Source organism: Rana temporaria, chromosome 6 (genome assembly GCF_905171775.1).
Source record: "Rana temporaria chromosome 6, aRanTem1.1, whole genome shotgun sequence".
NCBI classification, from domain to species: Eukaryota; Metazoa; Chordata; class Amphibia; order Anura; family Ranidae; genus Rana; species Rana temporaria.
In genome coordinates, this window is record NC_053494.1 from 112,619,153 (window position 1) to 112,644,181 (window position 25,029).

Sequence of the window (25,029 nt, forward strand, 5' to 3'; positions counted from 1 at the left end):
CCCTGAAGAGGGATCTAGAACAACGGAAGGGGATCTGCTTCGCTTTTTATCCTTTTTTTGCGGAATTAGCGATTAAAGTGGTGATCCTCCCTTCCAAATTGTCTAGAGTTGCTGCCAAAGTGTCTTCAGTGACATATGCAGGAGCTGGCACAACAGGAGAGGCTGCTATACCTGATACAGGCAATGGCTCTGTTATATCCTCTGTGTTGTGAGGGACACAAGACTCTGGGCTGGAACAATGGATGTTTATTCAGTACAGCTGTACACTGCAACATGCATCTCAGGACATTACATATCTCTGCTTCCTACATGTGGTCTCTCTAAGATGGCTACTATGCCCCTTGACCCTTGTCATCACTGCTGGGTGGAGCCAGCCTTAAAGTGCCAGTACATGTGGAACCCTTCAGGTATAACACCTTCCATCCATCCCTAAAAAAAAAAAAAAAAAAAAAACACAACAAAACAATAACAGGCACAAAACATTAACTGCTAACTGTCCAATAACAGTCCTCCAAACACAGGAGAATTATGGGACTTCAAGCTTCCAGGAACAGTTGCTGGGTTAATATGTCATCTGATCACTTCCGTCGGCCCCGTCGAAAGTCTCGTAACCGCTCTTGCAACTGAAACCGTTTAGGAGGGCGACAGTGTCGTTGAGGCCGGGCATCCAGCGATTCGGGACCGGAGGAAACAGGGCTGGCCGGAATGGGTACCGGCAGGGCCAAGAAGGGATCCCCCAGCTCAGAGGGTAAACAGACCTCCGGACCAGAGCTGGAGGGCTCTGTTGGAGCTGAGTTCAAAAGTTCAGAGTCCCCGCAATCATCAGTCTCTGTGCATCCTGATTCGCTGGGAGCAGATCCTTGAGACACTGGTGGTTCAGCCGGCATCAGGGATTCGGGCAGTTGAGAACGAGGACGCAGTTGGTCCGCATGACGTCTGCAAATGGAACCATCTTCCAGGCGGACCTTGTACATCTTGGGTCCTAAGGTCTCTGCAATGACAGCAGGAAGCCAACGGGTGTTGGAAGCCCCATAAGATCGGGCCCATACCTTTTGTTGGGCTGTGAATCGGGGGAGCTCATTGTGTTTGACCATCTTGTCTTGGGACTGTAGTACATGTTCCTGGACGGTTTGAGGGCGGAGCATATCCAAAAACAGTCCATGGCTGCCGCCCCAGAAGGAGTTCTGCTGGAGTTTTCCCAGTGGTTGCATGTGGTGTGTTTCTGTAAGCAGAAAGGAAGGAGTCCAGCTGCTGGGGTGACAGGGACTGTTGTTTACTTGCAGCCACTGTAGCTTTGAAATAGCGTTTGAAAGTCTGCACAAACCGCTCTGCTTGACCATTTGTAGCCGGGTGGTAAGGTGCGGTCAACTTGTGCTTGATGTTGTGGGCAGTCAGGAAACGCTGAAACTCCTGACTGGTGAATTGTGCACCGTTGTCTGTGACGATTTCTCTGGGGTATCCAAACGTAGCAGCGAGATGTAACAGTATGGAAACCGTTGTCTTAGTCGTTGGCTGAGTAACAGGAATGACCTCAGGCCACTTTGAATGGGCGTCCACTATGATCAAGAAGGTGTGTCCTCTGATCGGGCCTGCAAAGCCCAAGTGTAGGCGAAACCAAGGAACCGTGGGCCAAGTCCAGGGCTGGACGCACCCTCGAGGAGGGTCTCTTGCCGTTTGTGCACATCCAGCACAAGCATTCACATATGTTGTGATATCTGAGTCTAGGTTTGGCCACCACACATAGCCTCTGGCCTTTTGTTTCATACGTGTGCTCCCGGGATGACCAGTATGTAGCAAGTCCAGAATGTGTCTCCGGAGGGTCTGTGGAATGATCACTCGGTCTCCCCATAAAACACAGTTGCCAGCCACAGTTAATTCCATACGCCTACGGAAATAAGGTTCATACTCCTGTGTGACAGTTGCAGGCCAACCGGACCGTACCCAGGAGAGTATTGTTTTCAGAAAGGTATCCTTGTTTGTATGGGCTGCTATCTCCCCAGAAGACAAGAAGGACAGGCTGGTGTAACGACAACTCTTGACCGGTGGAGAAGAGTCCATGGACCTCCCTGTCAATCGGGACATAGCGTCCGCATTAGCATTGGCATCATGACCACGATACTGAATTTTGTAGCTGTATGCCCCCAAGAATAGGGCATAGCGTTGGAGGCGGGCCGCAGTAGTCTGGGAGATGCCTTTGTCAGGGCTAAAGATCTGAAGGAGTGGTTTCTGGTCCGTCAGTATGGTGAATTCCCTACCATACAGGTAAAGATGAAACTTCTTAATTGCCCATATCAGCGCAAGAGCCTCTTTGTCAATGTGTGAGTAATTGCTTTCTGCTTTTGTCAAAGACCTGGAGGCAAATGCCACTGGTTTTTCTGACCCATCTGGTAAGATGTGAGATAGTACCGCCCCCAGACCATAGGGTGAGGCATCACAAGCCAAGGTGAGAGGCTTCTGGAGGTCATAGTGCACGAGCATGCGTGACGCCAACAGCTTCCGCTTAGAAACTTCAAAAGCACGTTGGCATGCAGCCGACCAGTCCCATCTGGAGTGTTTCTCCAAAAGCTTGTTCAACGGAAACAAGGTGTGTGCCAGATCTGGCAGGAATTTGTGGTAATAGTTCAGCAAGCCAAGGTATGATCGCAGCTGCTGGACGTTGGTTGGGGCTGGAGCTTTGACTAAAGCATCAACCTTGGCTTCCGTGGTGTGTATACCTTCTGCATCCACAAGGTGGCCACAAAACTCCAATTTAGGCACCATGAATTGGCATTTTGCTAAGTTCACTTTCAGACCCTGTTCTTGGAGTCTCGCCAACACAAGCTCCACATTCTGCTTGTGTTCCTGGTCGGTCCATCCTGTAATGAGCATGTCATCTAGCAGGCACTGAGTGAAAGGAATGTCCGCCAAAATCTCGTCCATTTTTCGTTGCCAAATGGCTGGGGCAGAGGCTACCCCAAACACCATCCGATTATATTGATACAGTCCCTTGTGGGTGTTGATGGTCAGAAACTTGCGGGAAGAAGGATGGACCTCAAACTGTAAATATGCTTGTTTGAGATCAAGCTTGGTGAACTTTTGACCTCCTGCAAGAGAGGCAAAAATGTCATCTACTCTGGGTAGGGGATACTGGTCTATTTCCAGTTGAGAGTTCAGTGCCATGCGGAAATCGCCACAAATGCGCAAGTCCCCATTCGATTTCTTTACCGGTACAACTGGTGATGCCCACTCCCTGTGCTCTACCTTTGAGATGACACCTTGTTCCTCCAGCCGACTTAGTTCTGCTTCCACACCTGCTCGGAGTGCGAAAGGTACTGTCCGAGCTTTGAAGAACTTAGGCTGAGCGTTGGGTTTCAGCTTGAGTCTCACACAGTCATGCTTTATTTTTCCCAACTGGTCATCAAAAATCTTTGGGAACCGCTGCTTCAGGGACACCACCCATCCCTCATTATCTCCTAATGGAATGGTAACGGTGTTACAGGGACTTATGGCGATGTCTGGCATACCAAAGTGAGCAATCCAGTCTCTCCCAAAGAGAGGGGGTCCCCCATTTTCTAGGATATATAATGGCAGTCTCTTTGTCTGACCCTTGTACAATACCTTTACTTTTGCGTAACCCAGTGGGTGGAGTATCTGTTTTGAGTATGTCTGCAGTTTGATTGGTGTTGGGCGGACAGTTTTTCGGGTCTGAAGTTGTCTCCATTGTTTCTGGGTGATAACTGAAACTGCTGCTCCTGTGTCTACATCCATCCTGAGATTCTTTCCCTCAATGGTTACATCTACAGTCATTGCAGAGGGTGCTGAATGCATATGATGTATGTCTAACCTGTGGAGCACTTCCTCATTCTCTGACTCAGATGATGATGTATATCTTCCCACCATATATGACTTTGTCTTGGGGTTCAGAGGTTGTTTATCTCGCACCTTCTTGCTACGGCAAACTCGTTTCAGATGGCCGGTCCTACCGCAATTATGACAGGTCTGATCCTTAAACCGGCAGACTTTGTGATCATGGTCTGTATTCCCACAATGGTGGCAAGCTGACTCCCGGCTTGGTGGGGGTCTGTATTTCCAGTTTGCAGCAGTTGGTTTGACTGCTGTTCTGAAAACTTCCTGCTTCACCTCTTCCCTTCTGCTCTGGGGGTTCAATTCCTCTGTATCTTTCACAGCCATTTCCATCACTGAAGCTATCTCAATTGCCTTTGTAAGGGTAAGGTCTTTCTCTGTTAACAGTCTCTTTTGGGTCGACTCACAATTCAGTCCCATGACAAACTTATCTCTCAGTGCAGTAGGTAGGTAGTCCCCAAAAGAACAGGTAGAGGCTAGTCTGCGAAGGGCGAGCACATAAACTTTAATCTCTTCCCCTGTCTGCTGCTGCCTTTGATAGAAGCGAAATCTTTCTGCAATTTCTAATGGTTTAGGCTGGAAGTGATCCTCTAGCAGTGTCAGCAGCTCTGCCAATGTCTTAGCTGCTGGTTTTACAGGGGAAAGCAGATCCCTGAGAGTGTCATATGTTTTGGCCCCAACCACTGTCAGAAACACTGCTACTTGCCTGTTGTCTGGGATGGCATTTGCACTGAAATACTGTTCCAGTCTCTCAACCCAGGAACTCCAGGATGTCTGTTCTCCATCAAACTCACTTAATGTCCCGATTAATGACATTTTCCTGCTGGGATCTGTGATTGCTTTAATCCAGGTGACAATCCACAATGTCTTTGTCTCTCTCTCAGACTGATAGACACTTTGTAAATCCCATCCTCGTCGCCACTGTTATATCCTCTGTGTTGTGAGGGACACAAGACTCTGGGCTGGAACAATGGATGTTTATTCAGTACAGCTGTACACTGCAACATGCATCTCAGGACATTACATATCTCTGCTTCCTACATGTGGTCTCTCTAAGATGGCTACTATGCCCCTTGACCCTTGTCATCACTGCTGGGTGGAGCCAGCCTTAAAGTGCCAGTACATGTGGAACCCTTCAGGTATAACAGGCTCACCCTCTATGGGTGCATCTGATTCCTCAGAAGAGGATAATACCCGGCCAGAGCCTCCCGTTTTAGGTGGCGTGTCTTTTTTGTCTAAGTCCCTGAATTATTTTTCTGGGAAGATATATTCCTAAGCCAAAGCAGAGGTACAAAAAGACAGTGCATACACTACTGTGCTAGTTTAGCAAACTAACTAAAGTAAGCAACTACCACACAGTCTGATGCCGAGTAGGTGCTTTAAGTGCTTGAAATCCAACCACCCAGAGAACTCACGTGCCCCCAAACTGCTGTGTCTCACTCCTGTGGAGTCTGTCAGGCGTCTAAGGGCCGATTTCAAAGCTTCTCGCTTCGCGCATGCACAGTAGAGCGGCGCGCACGCTGGCGTGACCGCGCCTTCTTCCTGCTTTGCCGAGCTCCAGGAGTGAAAAGCGCACGCACCTACGGGAAATGAGGGAGAGAGGCCACAGCATGCTGCTTCTGCAGTGGTCTCCTTAATGACATCCACCGCACCAACAACAGAGCGCCTGGGAAGAGACCACACTTCTGCTTTGCAGAGCCTTGCAGCAGAGGAAGTGCTTGTACTTGCACTGAGCTTCATTCCAGGTCTGGTGAGTGGAATTCTGACTCCCTCTAGTGGTGGTTTCTAGGCAAGACAGCCATACTCACAAGGGGAACGTTTTTAAGTGTTTAAAACGTAGCCCTTTTCCCCAATTACCTTATCCACGCCGCAGGACTGCTAAGATTAGACAGTACCAACCTTCACCCTGACGGCAGGTAGTGTTGTGCCAACCTTCAGGGGTATGGGTTCCTATTTAAAGGAGACCTCCTCCCTGGGCCTTGTAGGAGACTCTGTCAGAATACTGCGTTTTTTTAAAAAGCGGAAGTGATGGATCCCAGAGCCCAGTCCTCCAAAGAGAGACATTACAGGCACCGCCCCGGTCTTCTGCAAGGCTTGGGTACCATCCATTTGGCGTAATTAATAAGCACTTTGGATGGACCCGGCGGCGTAGCTCCCTGACCCCCGGAGGGATTACCACAGAGCTCCTTCTTAGCACATCCTTCTCGTGTCCTTCACCTTAGACACTGGCAAAAAAACTGAGGTACTTCCCTTATGGGAGGGGTTATATAGAGGGGAACGTGTCTTCATTGGTTGTGCCAGTGTCCAATCACCTGAGGTGAACTATACAACCCACTATGTATTGACTTGGGCTCTGTGTCCCGTGGTGTACGATAAAGAAAAACTTCTGACTTTACAATCCGTTTAAATCTGCCCACATACAGTATGCCAACTAAAAATAAATGAGATAATTAGACATCACAAACACTTCAGCTAGCAAATTTTCTTGTATGCATTTCTGATTTCCAGCAAGATGGCTTCTTACATGAAAGAATGGCATGATGTGAAATAGTTTTGGAAATTCACAAGTACTCTATGTAGACATGTTTTATCATGAACAGAACCACACAGTCCATACTCACCAGCAGTTCAGTTTCCTCACACTGTCCAACTCAGAAGCCTTTGCTCTGGATAGAACTTGTTTTCTTGTTAACTTCATTACTGTTTCACAGTCTGTAAATATCCCTGTTAAGGACTGACCTTCCTGTGTGATAAATGAGCTTATGAGCAACAATCCAGACAACAATACGTACATGTAAACAAAATAGGTCATAGAATACGGTACAGAGATAAATTTTAATTGATATCAATTACCCATACCCAAATCAGACAAAAATAAATAAAAAAATAAATCAATCATAAAGACAAAAAGGTGGACTTAGCTAGCCCTAAAATATATAATATCGGTGAGGAAACATTAACAACATATTAACACTATTGGATATATTTATAAAGCAGTTAATCTGACATTTAGCCTAGGTTCACACTGCTGCGAATTCAAAATCGCGGCAAAATGCGCGATTTTACCGCGATTTTGCCGCGATTCCGGCCGCAATTTAATGTAAATCGCGGCCCAAAATCGCAAAAAGTAGTACAGGAACTACTTTTTGAAATCGCAGATGCGGCGTCGCACTGATTAGGACAGTGCCATTGCCGACAATTGCCGCCGATTTGAGATGCGATTTGACATGTCAAATCGCATCTCAAATCGTTCCAAATCGTACCCAGTGTGAACCAGGGCTTAACAAACATTCACTGCAGATGAATTTTCCTGGTCTGTGTGTGTTTTAAATGACAATGATTGATACACCACCAGTAAATATTTGGTGAAAATCACATTCACTGCCTAATAAATATGCCCCTGTGGATGTACACTGTCGTGCATTCATTTAGATGAGCCTGTAGCAAGTGTTATCATTTAAAAAAATGTACACAAACTTTTTGAGCGTTTTTAATGAGCTCACATCAGTCCGAACTGTGGTTTAAAGGATAAGTTCACCTTTAGTAACAGGTTACATTACACCCATATTTAGGATGTTACATGTTACTAACTGAGCAGCCACTGTAATCACCCTAAGTTGCCACTGTGACAGCGGGCCAGGGATCTTCTCCCCTCACCCACTGGGACAATTAAAAAAAAAAAAGAAAGCATCTGTGCAAGGTTCCATCCATCCAGCTGCATCATTCGTTTACAGAGTTCTGAGAATGGAAGAACTATAGTCAGCTATTGCTTCTGATGGCTTGTAGTTCTCAATGAGCTACCAGGTTCTCCTGACACCCCAGTCTCTCTCGCTCTTCCAAGACTTACATAATTCCTCCAGTTCACTGGACTTACTAGTTGCCTCAGTCCTGCAGACACGCTAAGCTGTCCCAACTCTCCCAAACCTGCGGGTAGGGAATATTTCCAACATAGAGTCTCATATCTCAAGAGTGGATCACCTCTCCTGGCTGGAGCTCACATCTCTCTCCAAAAAAGGGCCTAAGCTATGACCTGTTTTTAAAGGTGTTGTAAAGTCAGAAGATTTTTTTATCCTAATGTATTCTATGCATTAAGATTAAAAACCTTCTGTGTGCATCAGCTGCCCCCCTAATACTTACCTGAGCACCATCTCTGTCCAGCAATGTCCACGAGTGTCTCAGCCGTCCGGGACACACCCTCCTGATTGGCTGATACACAGCAGGGGCACCATTGGTTCCAGCTGCATTCAAAGTCAGTTAGGCAATTAGGAGAGAGAGGGAGCGGGGCCAAACCGCAGCTCCATGTCTGAATGGACACACAGAGCTGCAGCTTGGCTTGGGTGCCCCCATATCAAGCTGCTTTCTGTGGGGGCACTTAACAGGAGGGAGGGCAAGGGGAGCCGAAGAGGGACCAAGAAGAGGAGGATCCAGGCTGTTCTGTGCAAATCCACTGCAACAGAGCAGGTAAGAATAACATGTCTGTTATTTTTATAGAAAAAAAACAGACTTTACAAGCATTTAACTCACATATGCACTGTGCACTCACACAGCCTGCAGGTCTCCAGCAAGACTGTCCCACCCAAGACACTTTTAAGCCTTCAAACTCCAGGCACTGAAACCAGGAGAAAGCTATAAACACAGTTTTCTGTGCTCACAATAAACACCTCAGAGCCCCACACTCTGCAATAATGCAAACCCTGTGTCACTCCTTTTATCCATTTTTACAGTGGTACGGATTTGCACTGCTACAACAGATATGTAAACCCAATCACCAAAATCTCATATGTACTTTAAAATGTTAATGTCGTTTCAAAATGTAACTTTTTCGTATTTCAAAATATGCAGCTTTCATTAAAAATATTACCAGTTCATGGCATGCTGCCATGAAAAGTTACTGGGAACTGAACCATGCAAGTTTGGTGCTGTGAAAAAAGGCAATTTTTTATTTAATATACATTGGGGTTGATTTATTAAAACTGGAGAGTGCTAAATCTGGTGCAGCTGTGCATGGTAGCCAATCATCTTCTAACGTCAGCTTGTTCAATTAAGCTTTGACAAAAAAAAAAAAAAAAACATGGAAGCTGATTGGTTTCTATGCAGAGCTGTACTAGAAGTTGCACTCTCTAGTTTTAGTAAATCAACCCCCATAGTGCTTTAGCAAACTGTCATTAAGTTAGTGTTCACATCCACTTTGGTGCTGGTTACATTTATATTGTACTGTATCCTGGATCTAGCCCTGCATTCAAGTCTTACCTGTCCCTGATCCAGTGAGATAGCATCTGAGTTGCTCGTCAAAACCTTATAAGCAGAGCCCACTCATGTACATCCTACTCTTTATGCAATCCTGTAGGGGATTTATACAGTGAATACAAACTCTCTATAGGATTGAATGAAGAGTGCACTGCACTACATGGAGAGCTGGAGCTGGTATAAAGTACAATCTAACTATAACAGCACACAGACTGAAGCGAAACTGAAGCGTTGACACTCATCTGTCCAATGGCCCCACGCCAGCGCTGGCATCTTCTTCTGACTGTTGGTCCTCAGGCTTCATTATTGGCCGGCAAGGAATGATGTCACTGCTGCACATGCGCAGGAGGCTGTAATGCCGGCACTCCGAGACTGGCCTGGCACCGTAAGCTGAGCTGCACATGCACAGCTCAGTTTACAGCACCATAGAAGGGGGCAGGGGCGATTTCTTGCAGACAAGACATTGCTTGTCTCTTCTGCAATAAAAGTCTTAAAGTGTAAATAAACCCCCCTATCGTTTTCAGTCAAGGAAGCTGCCATCTTTGCCTCTGTTTAATCCACAACTGCCATGATGCTGCACATGTGATCAGTTATGACACCAGCCATTGGATGGTTTGACAGTTTGGTTGAGAGCACAACCAATGGGAGTGTTACATTTCCAGCACGTGCCGGAAATGAAACGGTTTTATTGATGGGTTTACTTCCGCTTTAACGTCAGTTCTGCAAAGTAGAACTAAAAGCATTTTATTTAACTTTTTACGAAAAAGCGTGGCTTGAATGATAACGGTCACATTTACTTGTGTTCTCAAGCAAACTGTCAAACCATCAGATGGTTGGTATATAACTGATCACATGTGCAGCAACATGTCAAATGCAGATCAAACAGAAACCAAGATAGCAGCTTCCTTGGCTGTAAAGGATAGAAGGATTTAGTTTTGCTTTAAATCTCAAGTGAACTTTCAATTTAAATGTGATAACTACATTTCAAATAAATAGGGTTGTTCCGATACCACTTTTATAAGACTGAGTACAACAAGTACCGATACTTTTTTTCAAGTACTCGCCGATACCGATTACCAATACTTTTTTTTTATGTCATGTGTCAGTATTTTTTTTTATTTTACTTTTTCAGTATTTTTTTTTATTTTTATTTTTACAATAGAAAGGGGGGAACTAAAGCGCTAGCCAATAACCCAAAGTGAAGAGTGGAAAATAATGACTTAAAATTAAATAATGAATAAATTAGTGCTGCTCAAATCTAAAATTGCAATAACAACAAATGAATTCGAAAGACGTGACCGGAAGTGTCGAATCTACCCGATCACACAGCCGTTTCACTCGCTGTTTCGTTTGTGTTCAGACTTTGTTACACTGAACCCTGCTTTGTTTTATTTTACTTTGTGGACGCTATTAAATCCATCTGGAATTACTTCACTATTGGAGTTCTTTTCCGTTTATTTTGGGTCATCTCAATGTGGTTCCTGTACACGGAGCCTCCATCTTTGTGAAGACCGCATCTGCAGACATAGCCAGAAGGACGCTATTTCCACAACATACAGGCTTCCAGCTACTGTCACTACAGGAAAGGTGAGGAGGATTTGTTTCTCGGGAGACATTCCATCTGTGGAGATACCATGCTGTTATTGCATGTGGGTGAGGTAAGCGCACTGTGAGCTCAGCTGCTTTTTGTGGATTGTTGTCATCACTCTGCACGGACATCCAGTCACCGTTTTGGAATTTCTAATCACTCCTGTTTTCTGGAATTGCCACATATGAACTTTTATCACAATTTGTTTTATTTTTAGTATCATATTTACACACTGGATTATTTATATCCATTGTGCCTACTTGTCACCTATGTTACCTAAGTGGTATTAATTTTTGCATCACTTTTGGAGTTCACTCTTCATTAGAGTTATTCCTCATTGGACGTTTCACTATTATTGAATTTTCTTTACACTATTGTTTTTGCGCTCATCAATCACCTTTATTCAATTTATTTTTACAATGCTTTCTTGGGGGGGGGGGTGGATGTGTCAGTGTGTTTTTTTTTTTAATATGTATTATTTTTATTATTTATTGCTATTTTTTTTTTCAGCCCTGTTGGGGGGCTTTGGTGAGATATCAGGGGTCTTAACAGACCTCTGACATCTCCCCTTTGAGACAGAGAAAGTGACTAAGGACACAGATTCCCCAGTCCCTTTCTCAGCTGCACTGAAAATGAATGGAGAGGAGACAGAGGCTCCTCTCTATTCATAAACTGAAGCACCGTAAACACAGTTTACGGTGCTCAGTTATATGAATGGACAGAGTCAGTGATCACTGACTCTGTTCATTCGGAAAAGGTAGGAGCCGAGTTTAGCGGCTCCTACCGCCGCTCTCCATCCTGACAGAGGGGGCGGAGAAAGACATGGAGGGGGACACAGAGCACAGAGGGGGGAAGCAGCAGCACGGATGGGGGACACTGAGCATGGAGGGGGAGAGCAGAACGAAGGACAGCAGCGGCACGGAGGGGGAGAGCAGAACGGCAGCGGGACAGAGGGGGAGAGCAGAACGGCAGCGGCACGGAGGGGGGAGAGCAGAACGGAGGACAGCAGCCGGACGGAGGGGGTGAGCAGAACGGCAGCGGCACGGAGGGGGGACACAGGAGCATGGAGGGAGAGAGCAGATCGGTAGCGGCACGGAGGGGGGAGAGCAGAACGGAGGACAGCAGCCGCACAGAGGGGGAGAGCAGAACGGCTTTGGCACGGAGGGGGGACACAGGAGCAAGGAGGGGGAGAGCAGAACGGCTGCGGCACGGAGGGGGGACATAGGAGCATGGAGGGAGAGAGCAGAACGGATGGGGAAACTGGAGGAGGATACAGGGAAAGTCAGGTATCGGTAAAGTATCGGAGCATTTTCCCCGAGTACAAGTACTCAGGGAAATGCTTGGTATCGGTCCCGATACCGATACTAGTATCGGTATCGGGACAACCTACAAATAAACAAATCAAAAGTTGTTCCAAGCGGAAGTAAATCTAGTGGCTTGCTATGTGGGCACTTGGTGCCGGGAGGGGGGGGGGTTGGGGTTTGAGCCAGGGGCAAAATCATAGCACAGAGCAGGTAAGTATAACATGTCTGTTATTTTAATATTTAAAAAACCCGGCACTTATAATTATTGAGGATTTGAACAAAGAGAGCAGTACACAGGACATGTCTCATTCAGTATAAGTACTGTCCCTTGTGCCGATTTAAAAATAAAAAAAATTAGGGCGTGTGCCAGGATCTAGTTTTGCATACCAACGTTACATAAATTGTCGTGCCACAAACACGAATGTAGTGACGTACTACGAGGAATTTTATCTCTTGAGCGCCACCCCTTTGAGACAGAGAAAGTGACTCTGCTAATTCCATGTTTGGTGAGCATTGATTCCAAGCATGCGTGTTTGTACTTTCGTGTTTTGTGTGACGGATTTGTGTACTGACCATCATAAAATCTGACATGAAGCTGAAGATTGACAAAAATTTACCAGCCTGTCATCCATCATTTGTTGTCGGAAAATTGGACAACAATCGTCAAAAGGAGCGTACTAACGGTAAGTATTTCGGACAACAGTCTGTCAACAGACAATCCCCTTCCAACAATCGAACCCTGTGTACGAGGCTTTAGTCATCCTGGCACACAGCTTACATTCCAGGAGGGGAGGTGTAGTTTATTGCCAAAGACACACTGTGGGGGTTATTTACGCTGTAAATCTGAGGGGGACATGCAAGGAAAATAAAAAACATAATTTTAGCTTGCATGATTGGATGATAAAATCAGCAGAGCTTCTCCTCATTTCAGATCTTCCCCTCAGATCTACAGTGACAGTACTTCCAAGTGCACTTATAGTGCAAAGTGGATTTGCCTTTTGTAAATAACCCCCACTATGTATTTTCTGCAATAAATGTCTTCCTGCTTGTTGTAGCAAGACTTTATTTCTGCTTTAAAGTGTGTGAAGCCGTTTACTCGTAATACTTACCTGAGCCCCCACTCCCCACTAAGTCCAACGATATCCACGAGCCTCTCCGGGGACTCGCACTCCTGATTGGCTTTTGGAAGCCACAGACAGTGAGCCAATCAGGAGATGGAGGGGGCGGGGCTGAGCTGTGGCTCTGAGTGTGAATGGATACGCAGAGCTGCGGCTCAGGAGCATGCCTGCTTGGGTGCCCCCAGAGAGGCACCTTTCACAGGGGAGGGGGGGGGGGGGCAGATACCAGTGTAATCCAGGCATTTGCTCCCACTTCCTTGCATAGATAGCCGCAGTGTCCGCGGCGATCTACACCTCGTCTGGCCCCTCCTCCGTCCCCCCAACTTCTCTGAGACACACAGGTCCCAGAAGACAGCAGGGACCAGTGGGATCATGTAGCGCGACTTGCGTATGCGCAGTAGGGAACCAGGAAGTGAAGCTGCAAGGCTTCACTTCCTAATTCCCTTACCGAAGATAGCTGCGCCTCCACCCGAGAGCCGAGGGACAGATCAGCTTTGGATGCTGACATCGTGGGTGCCCTGGACAGGTAAGTGTCCATATATTAAGGCCAGAGGGCTTTCACACTGGAGCGGTGTTCTGGCAGGACAGTTTTAAAAAGTCCTGCAAGCTGCATCTTTGCAGCGCTATAGGAGCAGTGTATACACCGCTCCTAAAGCGCCCCTGCCCATTAAAATCAATGGGCACTGCAGTAGCACTTTGCAGGTGAATTTAACCCTTTTTCGGCCGCTAGCGCAGGTTGAAAATGTCCTGCTAGCGGCCAAAAAGCGCCGCAAAAAAGATGGTAAAGAGCCGCTAAAAATAGCTTTACCACCGACGCCCCAATGTGAAAGTAGCCTAAAAGTCAGCTGCTGCAGTATTTGCAGAATTGGTAAACTACAATATACAATTTTTTTGTTTTTGGGTTTAGCACCACATTAGGCCCCTTTCACACGGGGACGGATCCGATTTCAGCGGTCCGCCAGCTCAGCAGGAGAACTCTCCGCAGATCTCCGCTGAGCCGGCGGATGACAAGCCCCTCCCTGCTCACTGAGCAGGGAGGGGCTTGTGCAGCGCTGCTGTCTCCTATGGAGAGATCTGATGAAAACGGACAGCATGTCTGTTTTCATCAGATCTCACCCGATCCGATCCGCCATGGACGGATGGCGAAGTATCGATATCCGTCTGATTTTAGCAGGTCGGATCGGGTCAGATGTCAGCGGACATGTCTCCGCTGACATCCAACGCTCCATTAAAGATGTATGGAGCGGCCGTTCAGGTCCGCCGACAAAACTGACAGGCCGACCGGAATGGTCCGACCGTGTGAAAGGGGCCTTAAGGAAACCACTGCACAGATTATACACAAACCAAATAAAACAAGAAAGACATGTACACAGAGATACTAGCTTAGTACTGATGATAATAAAATAGGCAGCTCTGTTTAAATAGAGAAATGCTCTGATGAATAATCCCAATAATAACGTCTAGTGGGAGCCCACCACTTCAATAAGAAAAAACAGAGAAAAATGCCTATTCCTGAGTGATGGAGGTGGATGGAGGCACATATGGCTGACCCTGGCAGTGTCTATGACTGTCATTGGTGTACTATACACACATTGTTCATGGTGCCCAGGGATGGGAAGTCTCGAGTCATCATCTTCTCTGACTCACCTGTCTAGGGGGAAGAATATTCAGAGCCCCCTGAAATCACCCAGCGAAAGCGCACTATTTCTTCTAGTTGCCAGGTAACAAGTTCCAGCAACACCAGCTTCTCCTGCTTGTGGATTGGCGAGGCTGTGTGCACTCTGCAAAGCGTTCCCCAGTGTAATATGTCACTGAAAGATTAGTTCCGGCACTTCTATTCACAGGATGTGTTAGTACGGCGGGGCTGACATGAGCTTTCCTGTTCGCTGGATTATGTGGAGACGAAATAGTCTATAGATCTGAGGTAGAGGATGATCATTCTGGAACGGGTCTTCCCTAACCGAGAAGGGAAAGTACAGCTAAGCTGTACAATGTGTTTGTTTTAGTAGTGGGGTCATTTTCTATGTGTGAGTTATGACTCCAGTGACTTGGAGCTCACCCAGGGCTGTCCTTCCACTCCATGTGGGGAGTAGGTGGAGAAGACAAGTATACATATCTGAGGTGGTTTGCATTAAAATTAACCTGTAGCTTTGAACTTTGGTGCACTTTAAAGCTGAATGAACTTTACATTGCCTGCATTCTTTTTCTATTAAAAAAAATACCCTTTTAACCACTTCAATACCAGGTACTTTCACTCCTGTCCAGGCCAATTTTCCGCTTTCAGCGCTGTCGCAACTTGAATGGCAATTGCGCGGTCATGCGATGCTGTACCCAAAAAAAATTGTTATCTTTTTTTTTTTTAGACAGACCTCTTTTTTTGGTGGTATTTAACCACTTAAAGTGGGAGTTCACCCATTAATCTTTTTTTTTAAACAATCCCCCTAGATTAATGCTCGTTTTGTCTAGGGGAATCGGCTATTTGTTTTAAAATATGAGCTGTACTTACGGTTTACGAGATGCATCCTCTCCGTCGCTTCCGGGATATGGGTCTTCGGGATCGGGCGTTCCTTCTTGATTGACAGTCTTCCGAGAGGCTTCCGACGGTCGCATCCATCGCGTCACTAGTAGCCGAAAGAAGCCGAACGTCGGTGCGGCTCTATACTGCGCCTGCGCACCGACGTTCGGCTTCTTCGGCCTAGATCGTTCCTCAGCCCTCAAAGCATCTGACCACCACCAAGATCGGTGTGATAAAATGCTTTCCCAATGGCACTGTTTATATCGGGGGGGGGGGGGGCGGGACATTCCCTCCCACTGCTTGTAAAAGAAGTCTAGAGGCTAATTTTACATGAAAGACGACCGATGGCTGAAAAGAATGGGCCAGATTCACGTAGAATCGCGGCGGCGTAACGTATCGTAGATACGTTACACCGCCGCAAGTTTTCATTGCAAGTTCCTGATTCACAAAGCACTTGCGTGAAAACTTACGCCGGCGGCCTCCGGCGTAAGCCTGCGTAATTCAAAGGGGCGTGTGCCATTTAAATTAGGCGCGCTCCCGCGCCGGACCTACTGCGCATGCTCTGTTTTCAAATTCCCGCCGTGCTTTGCGCGAAGTGACATCATTTTTTCGAACGGCGACGTGCGTAGCGTACTTTCGTATTCCCGGACGTCTTACGCAAGACATTTTTTTTTTGAAATTTGACGCGGGAACGACGGCCATACTTTAACATGGGCTGTGTAAAGTTAGGGCAGCTAAAACGACGACTAACTTTGCGACGGGAAACTAGACTAGCAACGACGTAGCGAACGCGAAAAACCGTCGTGGATCGCCGTAACTACTAATTTGCATACCCGACGCTGGTTTACGACGCAAACTCCCCCCAGCGGCGGTCGAGGTATTGCATCCTAAGATCCGACAGTGTAATTCAATTACACCTGTCGGATCTTAGGGCTAACTATGCGTAACTGATTCTATGAATCAGTCGCATAGTTAGGACGACCCTAAAACAGAGATACGACGGCGTATCAGGAGATACGCCTTCGTATCTCTTTTGTGAATCTGGCCCAATGATACCTAAACCCACAGGCATCATTCTGGTATAACCATTCAAAGTCCAGCAACATAATAGTACGTTGATGGTTCTTGTTGGACATGTATTGTAATCTTTTTTTTTTTTTTCATGCAGCATGTTGGCTGAACGAAAAAAAGAGATTGATCAGTGGGTATGCCCACCATTAGAATACCTCCCTTCATCCACCCACTTCTAATGATGGACATACATTCACCATTTATATATGCCAAAGCATAGGGACATCCTCGCGCAAAAAAGTTATGCCGCGCACACACGATCGGACTTTTCCATGGGCAAGCCTCCTTCGGAATTTCGACCGTATGTACGCGGCATAAAAAGTTATGGCGCATACACATGGTCGGACTTTTCCACGGGCAAGCCTCTGTCGGAATTTTGACCGTATGTACGAGCCATTAGGAGCAAAAATCGCTCCTCAGCCCCTAATGCCCCCATGCTTTGCCATATATGCTCTTTTTTTAACTGTGGTGGTGAAATCACCTCCTACAGCGTTGGAGTTGCGGCTTTATGTATCGTGGGAGCAAACGCTGTTGCTGTCAAGCTAAATAAATCTGCGCTGCAACTGAATGGCGTACCTGCTAAGCAAATGATGATTAACATTAAAGCAAAGTAACATTACAGTATAACAGTAAGATCATACCATACCTGTAAAGCAAATCCGAAGCAATGGTGGCATCCTCCCGCAAAAAAGTTATGCCGCGTACACACATGGTCGGACTTTTCCACGGGCAACCTCCGTCGGAATTTCGACCATATATATGCGGCATAAAAAGTAATGCCGCGTACACACGGTCAGACTTTTTCAAGGGGAAGCCTCCGTCGGAATGTCGACCGTATGTACATGGCATTAGGAGCAAGATCGCTCCTCTGCCCCTAATGCCCCCATGCTTCGGCATATATGCTCTTTTTTTAACTGTGGTGGTGAAATCACCTACTACAGCACTGGAGTCACGGCTTTATATATCGTGGGAGCAAACGCTGTTGCTGTAAAGATAAATAAATCCGCGTAACAGCTGAATGGCGTACTTGAAAACAGTAAAACAAGCATGATAAAACATAATAACAATAAAACATTGCAGAATGGAATACAAAGAGAGCAGAACAATAGAGATAGAATAGAGAGGGAGAGAACAACAATTTTTTTTTATTTTATATATTTTTTGTGTTTTTATTTTTTACTTTTTTTTTAAACACATTTTTGTTTGTAACTGTTCAACTTTTCGCTTCCAGGTTTGGGTCTCTAAAAATGCGATGGCATCTTGGGAGACCCTGTGTAAGTGTGCCTAGCCTGTGAAATGCTTTACCCTACGCTAAAACTTCACTCGTGTGTGGAAGCGTTCAAAACATTTCCCAGTGCAAAGACCAGGATTGTCAGGACAGCAGGGACAATAATAATGGGTGTCACGCCTAAATCCCTGCTTGCTACAGACACAACATCTTCTTTGTGGGGCTCGTTGGGTAGGGGTACTCTCGAGGACATACGGAAAATGCCTTTCATGCAGTCGGCTTACTGCATTTGGTTGGGAATGGTGAGGTGCAGAACTGCCTGGATACAGGAGTTCTAAGATGATCTCATCCTGGAATTTAAGGAAGGATCCAGTCCGTCCTGAAGCTCTGTATATGACATGAGCATTCAGTAAAGCCAATTGAAATAAGTACAGAGACACTTTTTTGTACCAGTGTCTCGCCTTACGGGCAATATGATAAGGCGCCAACAACTGGTCGTTGAGGTCCACCCCTCCCATATTTTTGTTATATTGGTGGACACAGAGGGATTTCTCCACAACACCAGTCGCCGTACGAATTTGTACTGTCGTGTCTGCGTGAAGGGTGGTAAGAACGAAAACATTCTTATTGTCCCGCCACTTCACAGCAAGCAAATTATTACACCTTGAGCAGGCTCTCTCCCCCAGCCTAAGATGGGAATCTACAAGCCGCTGGGGAAAGCCCCAGCGATTAGGTCGCACCGTGCCACATGATCCAATCTGATGATGAAACAAGTGACTAAAAAGTGGCATGCTCGTGTAATAATTGTCCACATACAAGTGAGTGAGAAACTTATATAGCGCAACACATGTGAACTGAATCGCCTCTGGGCGCTTAGTATCCATTCCCTGAGTAAACTTTTTTGCCCTCAGAAGAGATGGGTTTTGATTTTTCTTCTGAAGGCCAAGTAGTTCACCTCCAGTCGGATGCTGGTTGGTAGAGCGTTCCATAGTCTAGGTCAGGGATAAGCAATTAGCGGACCTCCAGCTGTTCCAAAACTACAAATCCCATCATGCCTCTGCCTTTGGGTGTCATGCTTGTTGCTGTCAGAGACTTGCTATGCCTCATGGGACTTGTAGTTCTGCAACAGCTGGAGGTCCGCTAATTGCTTATCCCTGGTCTAGGTCCTTGGACTGCAAATCTTCGTTCTCCTTTGCACTTGTATCTGGCTTTGGGTATCTGGAATAGATTTGGGTTAGTGGATCGCAGAACGCGATTGGGGTTGTGAGCTTTTAGTTTTTCGCATAGATATTGGGGGACATTTCCTTGAACACACTTATGCGTTAGACAGAGTGACTTGAAAGTGATTCTGTCTTTTACAGGCAACCAATGAAGGGATCTCAGTGAAGGTGAGATTGATTCCCATGTTTTTTTCCCAGTCACAAGTCGAGCGGCCGTATTTTGAATGACTTGCAGACGAGTGATTTGGTATTTAGGGAGTCCGAGATAGAGGGCATTTGCATAGTCAAGTCTGGAGTTGATAATTGTTCCCACCACAACTGCTATGTCTTCTTTTGGGAAAAAGGGAGTGAGTCTGCGTAGTAGGCGCAGCAGATGGTGCGATCCGCTGACTACTGACCCTATTTGTGCATCCATTGTCTCCGAGACTTTTGACTTTGGTGCTAGGGGTGATGGTTTTACCCAGAATGGGCGGGGGTGTCCATGTTGTTGCGGGATGATTCTTTCGATTGGCGTGAAACAGGAGAAGTTCTGTTTTTGAACCGTTGATTTTAGGATAACTCTTCGTCATCCAATTTTCTATCAAAGTAAGGCATTTCTCTAGTCCGAGATAATGATCCTTTTTGTTGCAGATGCAAAAATACAGTTGTGTGTCATCTGCATAAGAGTGGTAAAGTAACTTCTGGTTGCTGATGATTTCAAAAAGAAGGCGGAGAAAGATATTGAACAGAACAGGCGACAAAGGGGATCCCTGAGGGACTCCGCATGACACAGTGCGTTTTTCAGAAGTGAAAGGACCAAGTTTCACTATTTGTGATCGGTTTTCCAAGAAGAAGGAGAACCATGATAAATCACATTCCGCGACTCTGGCTACTTCTGCTAGTCGAGTCAGTAATAATTTGTGGTCTACCTTATCAAAAGCTGTGCTTAGGTCCAACAGTACCAGAAGACAAGATTCTCCTTCGTCTGCTGCCTCGAGAGCATCATCCATTATTTTGAGCAGTGCTGTTTCTGTCCCGTGACCAGGACAGAAACCCGATTGAAACGGATCGAGTAATTTGTGGGTGTCTAAATGATGTTGTAGCTGTTGTACAACTTCTTTCTCAATTACCTTGGAGAAGACATTTAGGCCTGTTATGGGTTCGACGGTGGTTTGGGGTCGAGGGTGTTTTTTTTTTTAATTGGTTTGATTATGCCTTGTTTCAGCAAGGTTGGCACCAAGCCCTCCTTGAATGACTGGTTTATAAGCTGCGTGATAGCTGGTGCCAAAATATCGGCACATTCTTTCAGCAGTTTAGTGGGGATGATATCATTAGGCGCTGTGCTATTTCGCAGAGTACCGATGATATTTTTAGTGGCATAGATTGAAATGGGTTTTAGAGTGAAATTAGTTGATTGCGGCGGATTTATGTGGGTATTAGGTTTGTGATTTAGGGGGGGGGGGGTTGATGAAGGTTCTATTTTGCTTTCATGGATTTTTTCAATTTTATTAATGAAATAATCTGATAATTCGTTGTAAAATTCTTGTGAATCAGAATTCGGGGCCTCTAGTCAGACTGGGTTCATGGTCTGGGTGACTAGATTGAAGAGTTCGCGGGGGCGGTTTAGGGCATTTGCGATTGATATTGGAAAAAAATATTTTTTTGGGCTTTAAAGATTTCTTTATGGTATTTCTTAGTTATTATCTTGTAAATAGTATGGTTTTCCTCTGAAGAGCTTTTTTTCCAAGCTGCTTCCGCTCTTCTGCGCTCTTGCTTCAACAACGACAGCTGGTCGTTAAACCAGCTGGAGTTGTTTTTCCGGATGCACGTTTTGCGTTTTGGCGCTACTAAGTCAGCTGATTGTAGTAGAGCCTTGTTGATGGCGTAAAGTGTTTCTGTGGCTGTTTGATTGGTTTTTTTTTGTTCCCTAATGTAGTTTTGAAGAGTTCCGAGTGGAGCTTCTTCTGAGATCTAGTCCAGTGTGTTGTCACCGGTTTTATCGTTTTTTTTGAGGGGGCATTTTTTGTAATTATGAATTTAATTGCATGGTGATCTGTCCATGGTTGTGGTTCATTTTCCAGAATGTTAATTTCCAAATCTTCTCTGAAAATGAGATCGAGCGTGTGACCTGAAGCATGTGTGGGCCCACATACTAGTTGCTGCAGTCCTTATCCTTCCAAATGGTCAATGCAGGCGTCGGTAACGGGGTCTTGTGAGGAGTTGGCACAGAGGTTGAAATCCCCGAGCAGCAAGAGGTGTTTGATGTTTATCGTATAGGTGGAGATGAACTCTGTCAATGACGTGAGAAGGTGCGTTTTTGGACCAGGTGGTCTATAGCAGAGTAGTATGTGAAATGTGTCCTGGGGATTTGTTTGCAGTTGCAGAGTGAGGGTTTCCATGAATGGAAGTGAGTTCTGAAGGTCTGGTTTAGTGATCGAGAGGTGAGTCTTGTGGATCACCGCCAGGCCTCCTTCTCTTTGCCCCACTCTGTTTTCTGTTAGAATGCGATAATTCTCTGGCACCAGTTCTCCTAGTATGGTGTTACAGTCGGCTGTTAGCCAGCTTTCTGTGATAAAGAGGCAGTCTAAATCGTGTTGTAGGATGAAATCATGGATTTCTTGTCGGTGTTTTACTGCCGATCTTGTGTTGACCAAAGCGCATGATATGTGCTTTGGCTGGGGTGAATACTTGTAATTTTTGACCGATTCTTAACAGTTGCTCACTCCTTAGAGCTTTTTTGGTGACGGCTGGTAATATTGAGGCGGATGGCTTTAGACCCCAAATGGTTTTTGTAGAGTATCTCAGATTAGCCATAATCACAGAAATGCAGAGGATGGTGATAGTGGTTAAATGTTGATCGGGGAGGTATTCAATGACGATGGGAAGGAAGATTTTCAGGTGGGTCCCCAACTTGCTAAACCATCCCTCCCCGTTTGATCCAGAGGAAGGCGAAAATAAACCTAGCCGTGCAATGCCAATCAGCAGCGACAGGGGAAAAAATTCCTTCCTGATCCCTCAGGGGCGATCGGATAAACCCTGGATCAACTGAACTATTGCGGTGGAGCGTGGGTTCTTACCTGTTAGAGCTGCAGATTGGTGATCCTGCTTGTCCTATGTTCTGCGACCGAGCGACTTGTGGAGTGAAAAATTGGCCAGTGAATTGATTGCTTGGAGGGGCAAAGAAAGGGGTAAGCGGGGGAGGGTAGTCTCTTTGCTGTGCTAGGAGGCTTTCCCAGGTAGATGCAGTAGTATGGTTTGTGGAATGATGAGGGGGGATGGGGGGAGGTGAAGCCAGATGAGGCCAGGGACCATAGGCTGGAGGCTGTGTGTGGAGGATCCGTAAAAGGAGAGCTGGGAGCTTGATCCTGATCCTGGGAGCTGGGAGCTTGAATGCCGGTGAGCTTACTTGCCTAACCTTCCTCCGGCAGCAGGTGCTGCAAACCTCACTGCAAGCCGGGCGGAGAAGAAAAAATGTGGTACCCCTTTCCGAATCTTGCCAGCGCTCCCTATGTAATCTGGGCAGCCCTCCGGCTCTACCTGACTATCTTTGCCCTCATAAACCATAAAGCTCCATGTATAGCCTGTTGCCCTGTCACAGAGCTTATAGAGCTTGACCCCGTATCTGGCATGCTTGCTTGGAAGGTACTGCTTGAAAGACAAGCTGACAGAAAATTTTATTAGGGACTCATCAACGCAGCCGTCGTGATGGGGAGTATACACGGCTGCAAAACGTTTGTTGAAGTGGTTTATGAGGGGCCGATTTTTGTAGAGCTGGTCGTATTCAGGGTCTCCACATGGACGACAAAGTTCATTGAAATGCAAGAACCGCAGGATCGTCTCATATAGTTTCCTGGCCATGGAAGCAGAGAACACGGCATATGGTCATGTGGACCAATAAGTTCGCAACTTAGGAAATTGGTGTATGCCCATGTTGAGGCAAAGTCCCAGAAAGGTTTTAAATTCGAAAACCGTAAGTGGTTTCCATTCTCTTGCAAGGACGGACTGGGGATTAGCGGCAATGTAATTACCAGCATATAAATTACTCTGGTCCACAATAGATCTATAGAGATCTTCCGTGAAAAATTGCGAATAAAAATCAAGTGACGTAAAATCAGCTGTTTACACCTGAATACTGAGTTGGCCAGTGAATGGGGGAAGTACGGGTTCTGCAGAAGTGGTGGGGACCCAATCAGGATAGGCGAATTCTGCAGTATGGGCACGACGGGCCTGTCTTTGTCTTCTTCTTCTTCTTCTTCTTCTTCGTGGCAGTGGGACACTAATTGTGCTTGCCACCTCGCCAGCTTGAACTGCACTTATGGGACTCGCAACGTCACCACGTGATACTGCAGTGCTGGATGAATGACCAGGATGTACTAGTCCGCTGGTGCTTGCCAGTTCACCAGAAGGAATAGCGGCGCTAGTACTGGCTCTCTGCTCCATACAAGGGTCCTGCGGTTCTTGCTCCTCAACAACATCAGAATGGGGTCGGGTACGCCTGGCCTTAGCAGGGACCACAACTTCGTCGACAGAGCTATCTGACATGGAGCTGCTGTCTTCTACGAGGATGTATTCTGAGTCAGAATCTGACAGATGTGTGACCTCCTCTTCACTATCTGTCATGCTCAGAAACTCGTAGGCCTGTTTACTAGTGTACATTCGCTTTGCCATTTTTGGCTCTAAATTTAGTGGTACACTAATAAGGATTCGCAGGTCAAAAAGCACCTGACCTGTCAGCAAATGTGGAAAACGCTTAAAAAAACTGTTAGCGATCGCAGGGATCAGGCCTGTCTCTGAACGCTGCAGTTATGTGTGTTGTGTTTTTTAAGTGACAGTGATCGATCAATACTGCACTTGGGTGGGCTGGGCTGGGCGGAGGGGCAAAACACAGGTGCTAGCGGGTATCTGGGCTGATCCCGCTAACAGTACATTTTTGGGAACCCTAAACTGCTGGGTACGCTAGTATAGATCTGATCAGATCAGATATTGATCTGTTCAGATACTATACCACTAAGGGGGTGTACAATTTGCGGGTGGGTGTAAGCGTTACTGGCACTAACCTAACGCTGCCTGGGGCGAAGCAGACCCTGACTGTCGCTAAAATGTAATTGATATCACCCTCCAGGCGATCAGGGGGTTAAACCTTTATTGGGTTATATACGGCGGGTGCCCTGATGCTATAAACAGCAAACTAACTAACCAGCGTCACCCGTAACACTTATACGGTGATCACTGGTGAAAGGGTTAACTCTCTAGGGGCAATCAGGGGGTTAAAACCTTTATTAGAAATGTATGGGGGTACCCGACGCTATAAAAACCTGACGGCGAACCTAAAAAAAAATAACTGGCTACCTAGCGGCACCAGCGACACTATCAGAAAAACGATTGCTTAGTAACACTGGCGATAGGGGGTGAAAGGGTTAACTGGGGGGCGATCAAGGGGTTAAACCTTTATTAAGGGGGGGTAGGGGGCTACCCTGGACCTAAAGGGGCCTAAAGCTAATGTCCCTAACACTTTTTACAGTCACAAATGACACTAAATGCAGTGATCAGTAAATAAATGATCACTGCAATCAGTGACACTGTGACTGGGGGGGTTAAAGTTTACCTATGTGTACTGGTGTTAGTGGTCTGTTGGTGCAACTCACTGTTAGATGTCTTCTCTCCTCTCGCTGGATGAAAAAACTGCCACGGGAGAGATGACATCACTTCCTCCTGCCTGTGTTGACAGTTCACAGGCAGGGGAAGCAGGTTATTCGCTGGGAGGTGGCCAGAAACCAATGGCCGCCCCCTCATCCCGGATCGCTCCCACAGCAAACCGGACCACCGAATGTACCGGGGGTTGATCCGATCGGACCCCCGACCCGTGGGAAGGCAGCCACGTACAGGTACGTGATTGTGCCTGTACATTCCATTCTG

At 46.4% G+C, this 25,029-nt stretch overlaps 1 protein-coding gene across 2 annotated transcripts in view; it reads right to left on the reverse strand.

Moving 5' to 3' along the window:
- CFAP410 (cilia and flagella associated protein 410) overlaps positions 1-25,029 on the reverse strand; it is a 132,377-nt gene that overhangs the window by 75,231 nt on the left and 32,117 nt on the right. The window contains exons 1-2 of one of the 2 annotated variants that reach the window (XM_040357184.1): positions 14,748-14,891; positions 6,465-6,586 (exon numbers count right to left, since the gene is read on the reverse strand). In XM_040357184.1, coding sequence (XP_040213118.1) covers positions 6,465-6,541 — 77 coding nt within the window. In that variant the 5' untranslated portion in view covers positions 6,542-6,586; positions 14,748-14,891. Of the gene's footprint in view, positions 1-6,464; positions 6,587-14,747; positions 14,892-25,029 lie in introns of those variants that run through there. The other variant, XM_040357185.1, reaches the window with a different exon arrangement.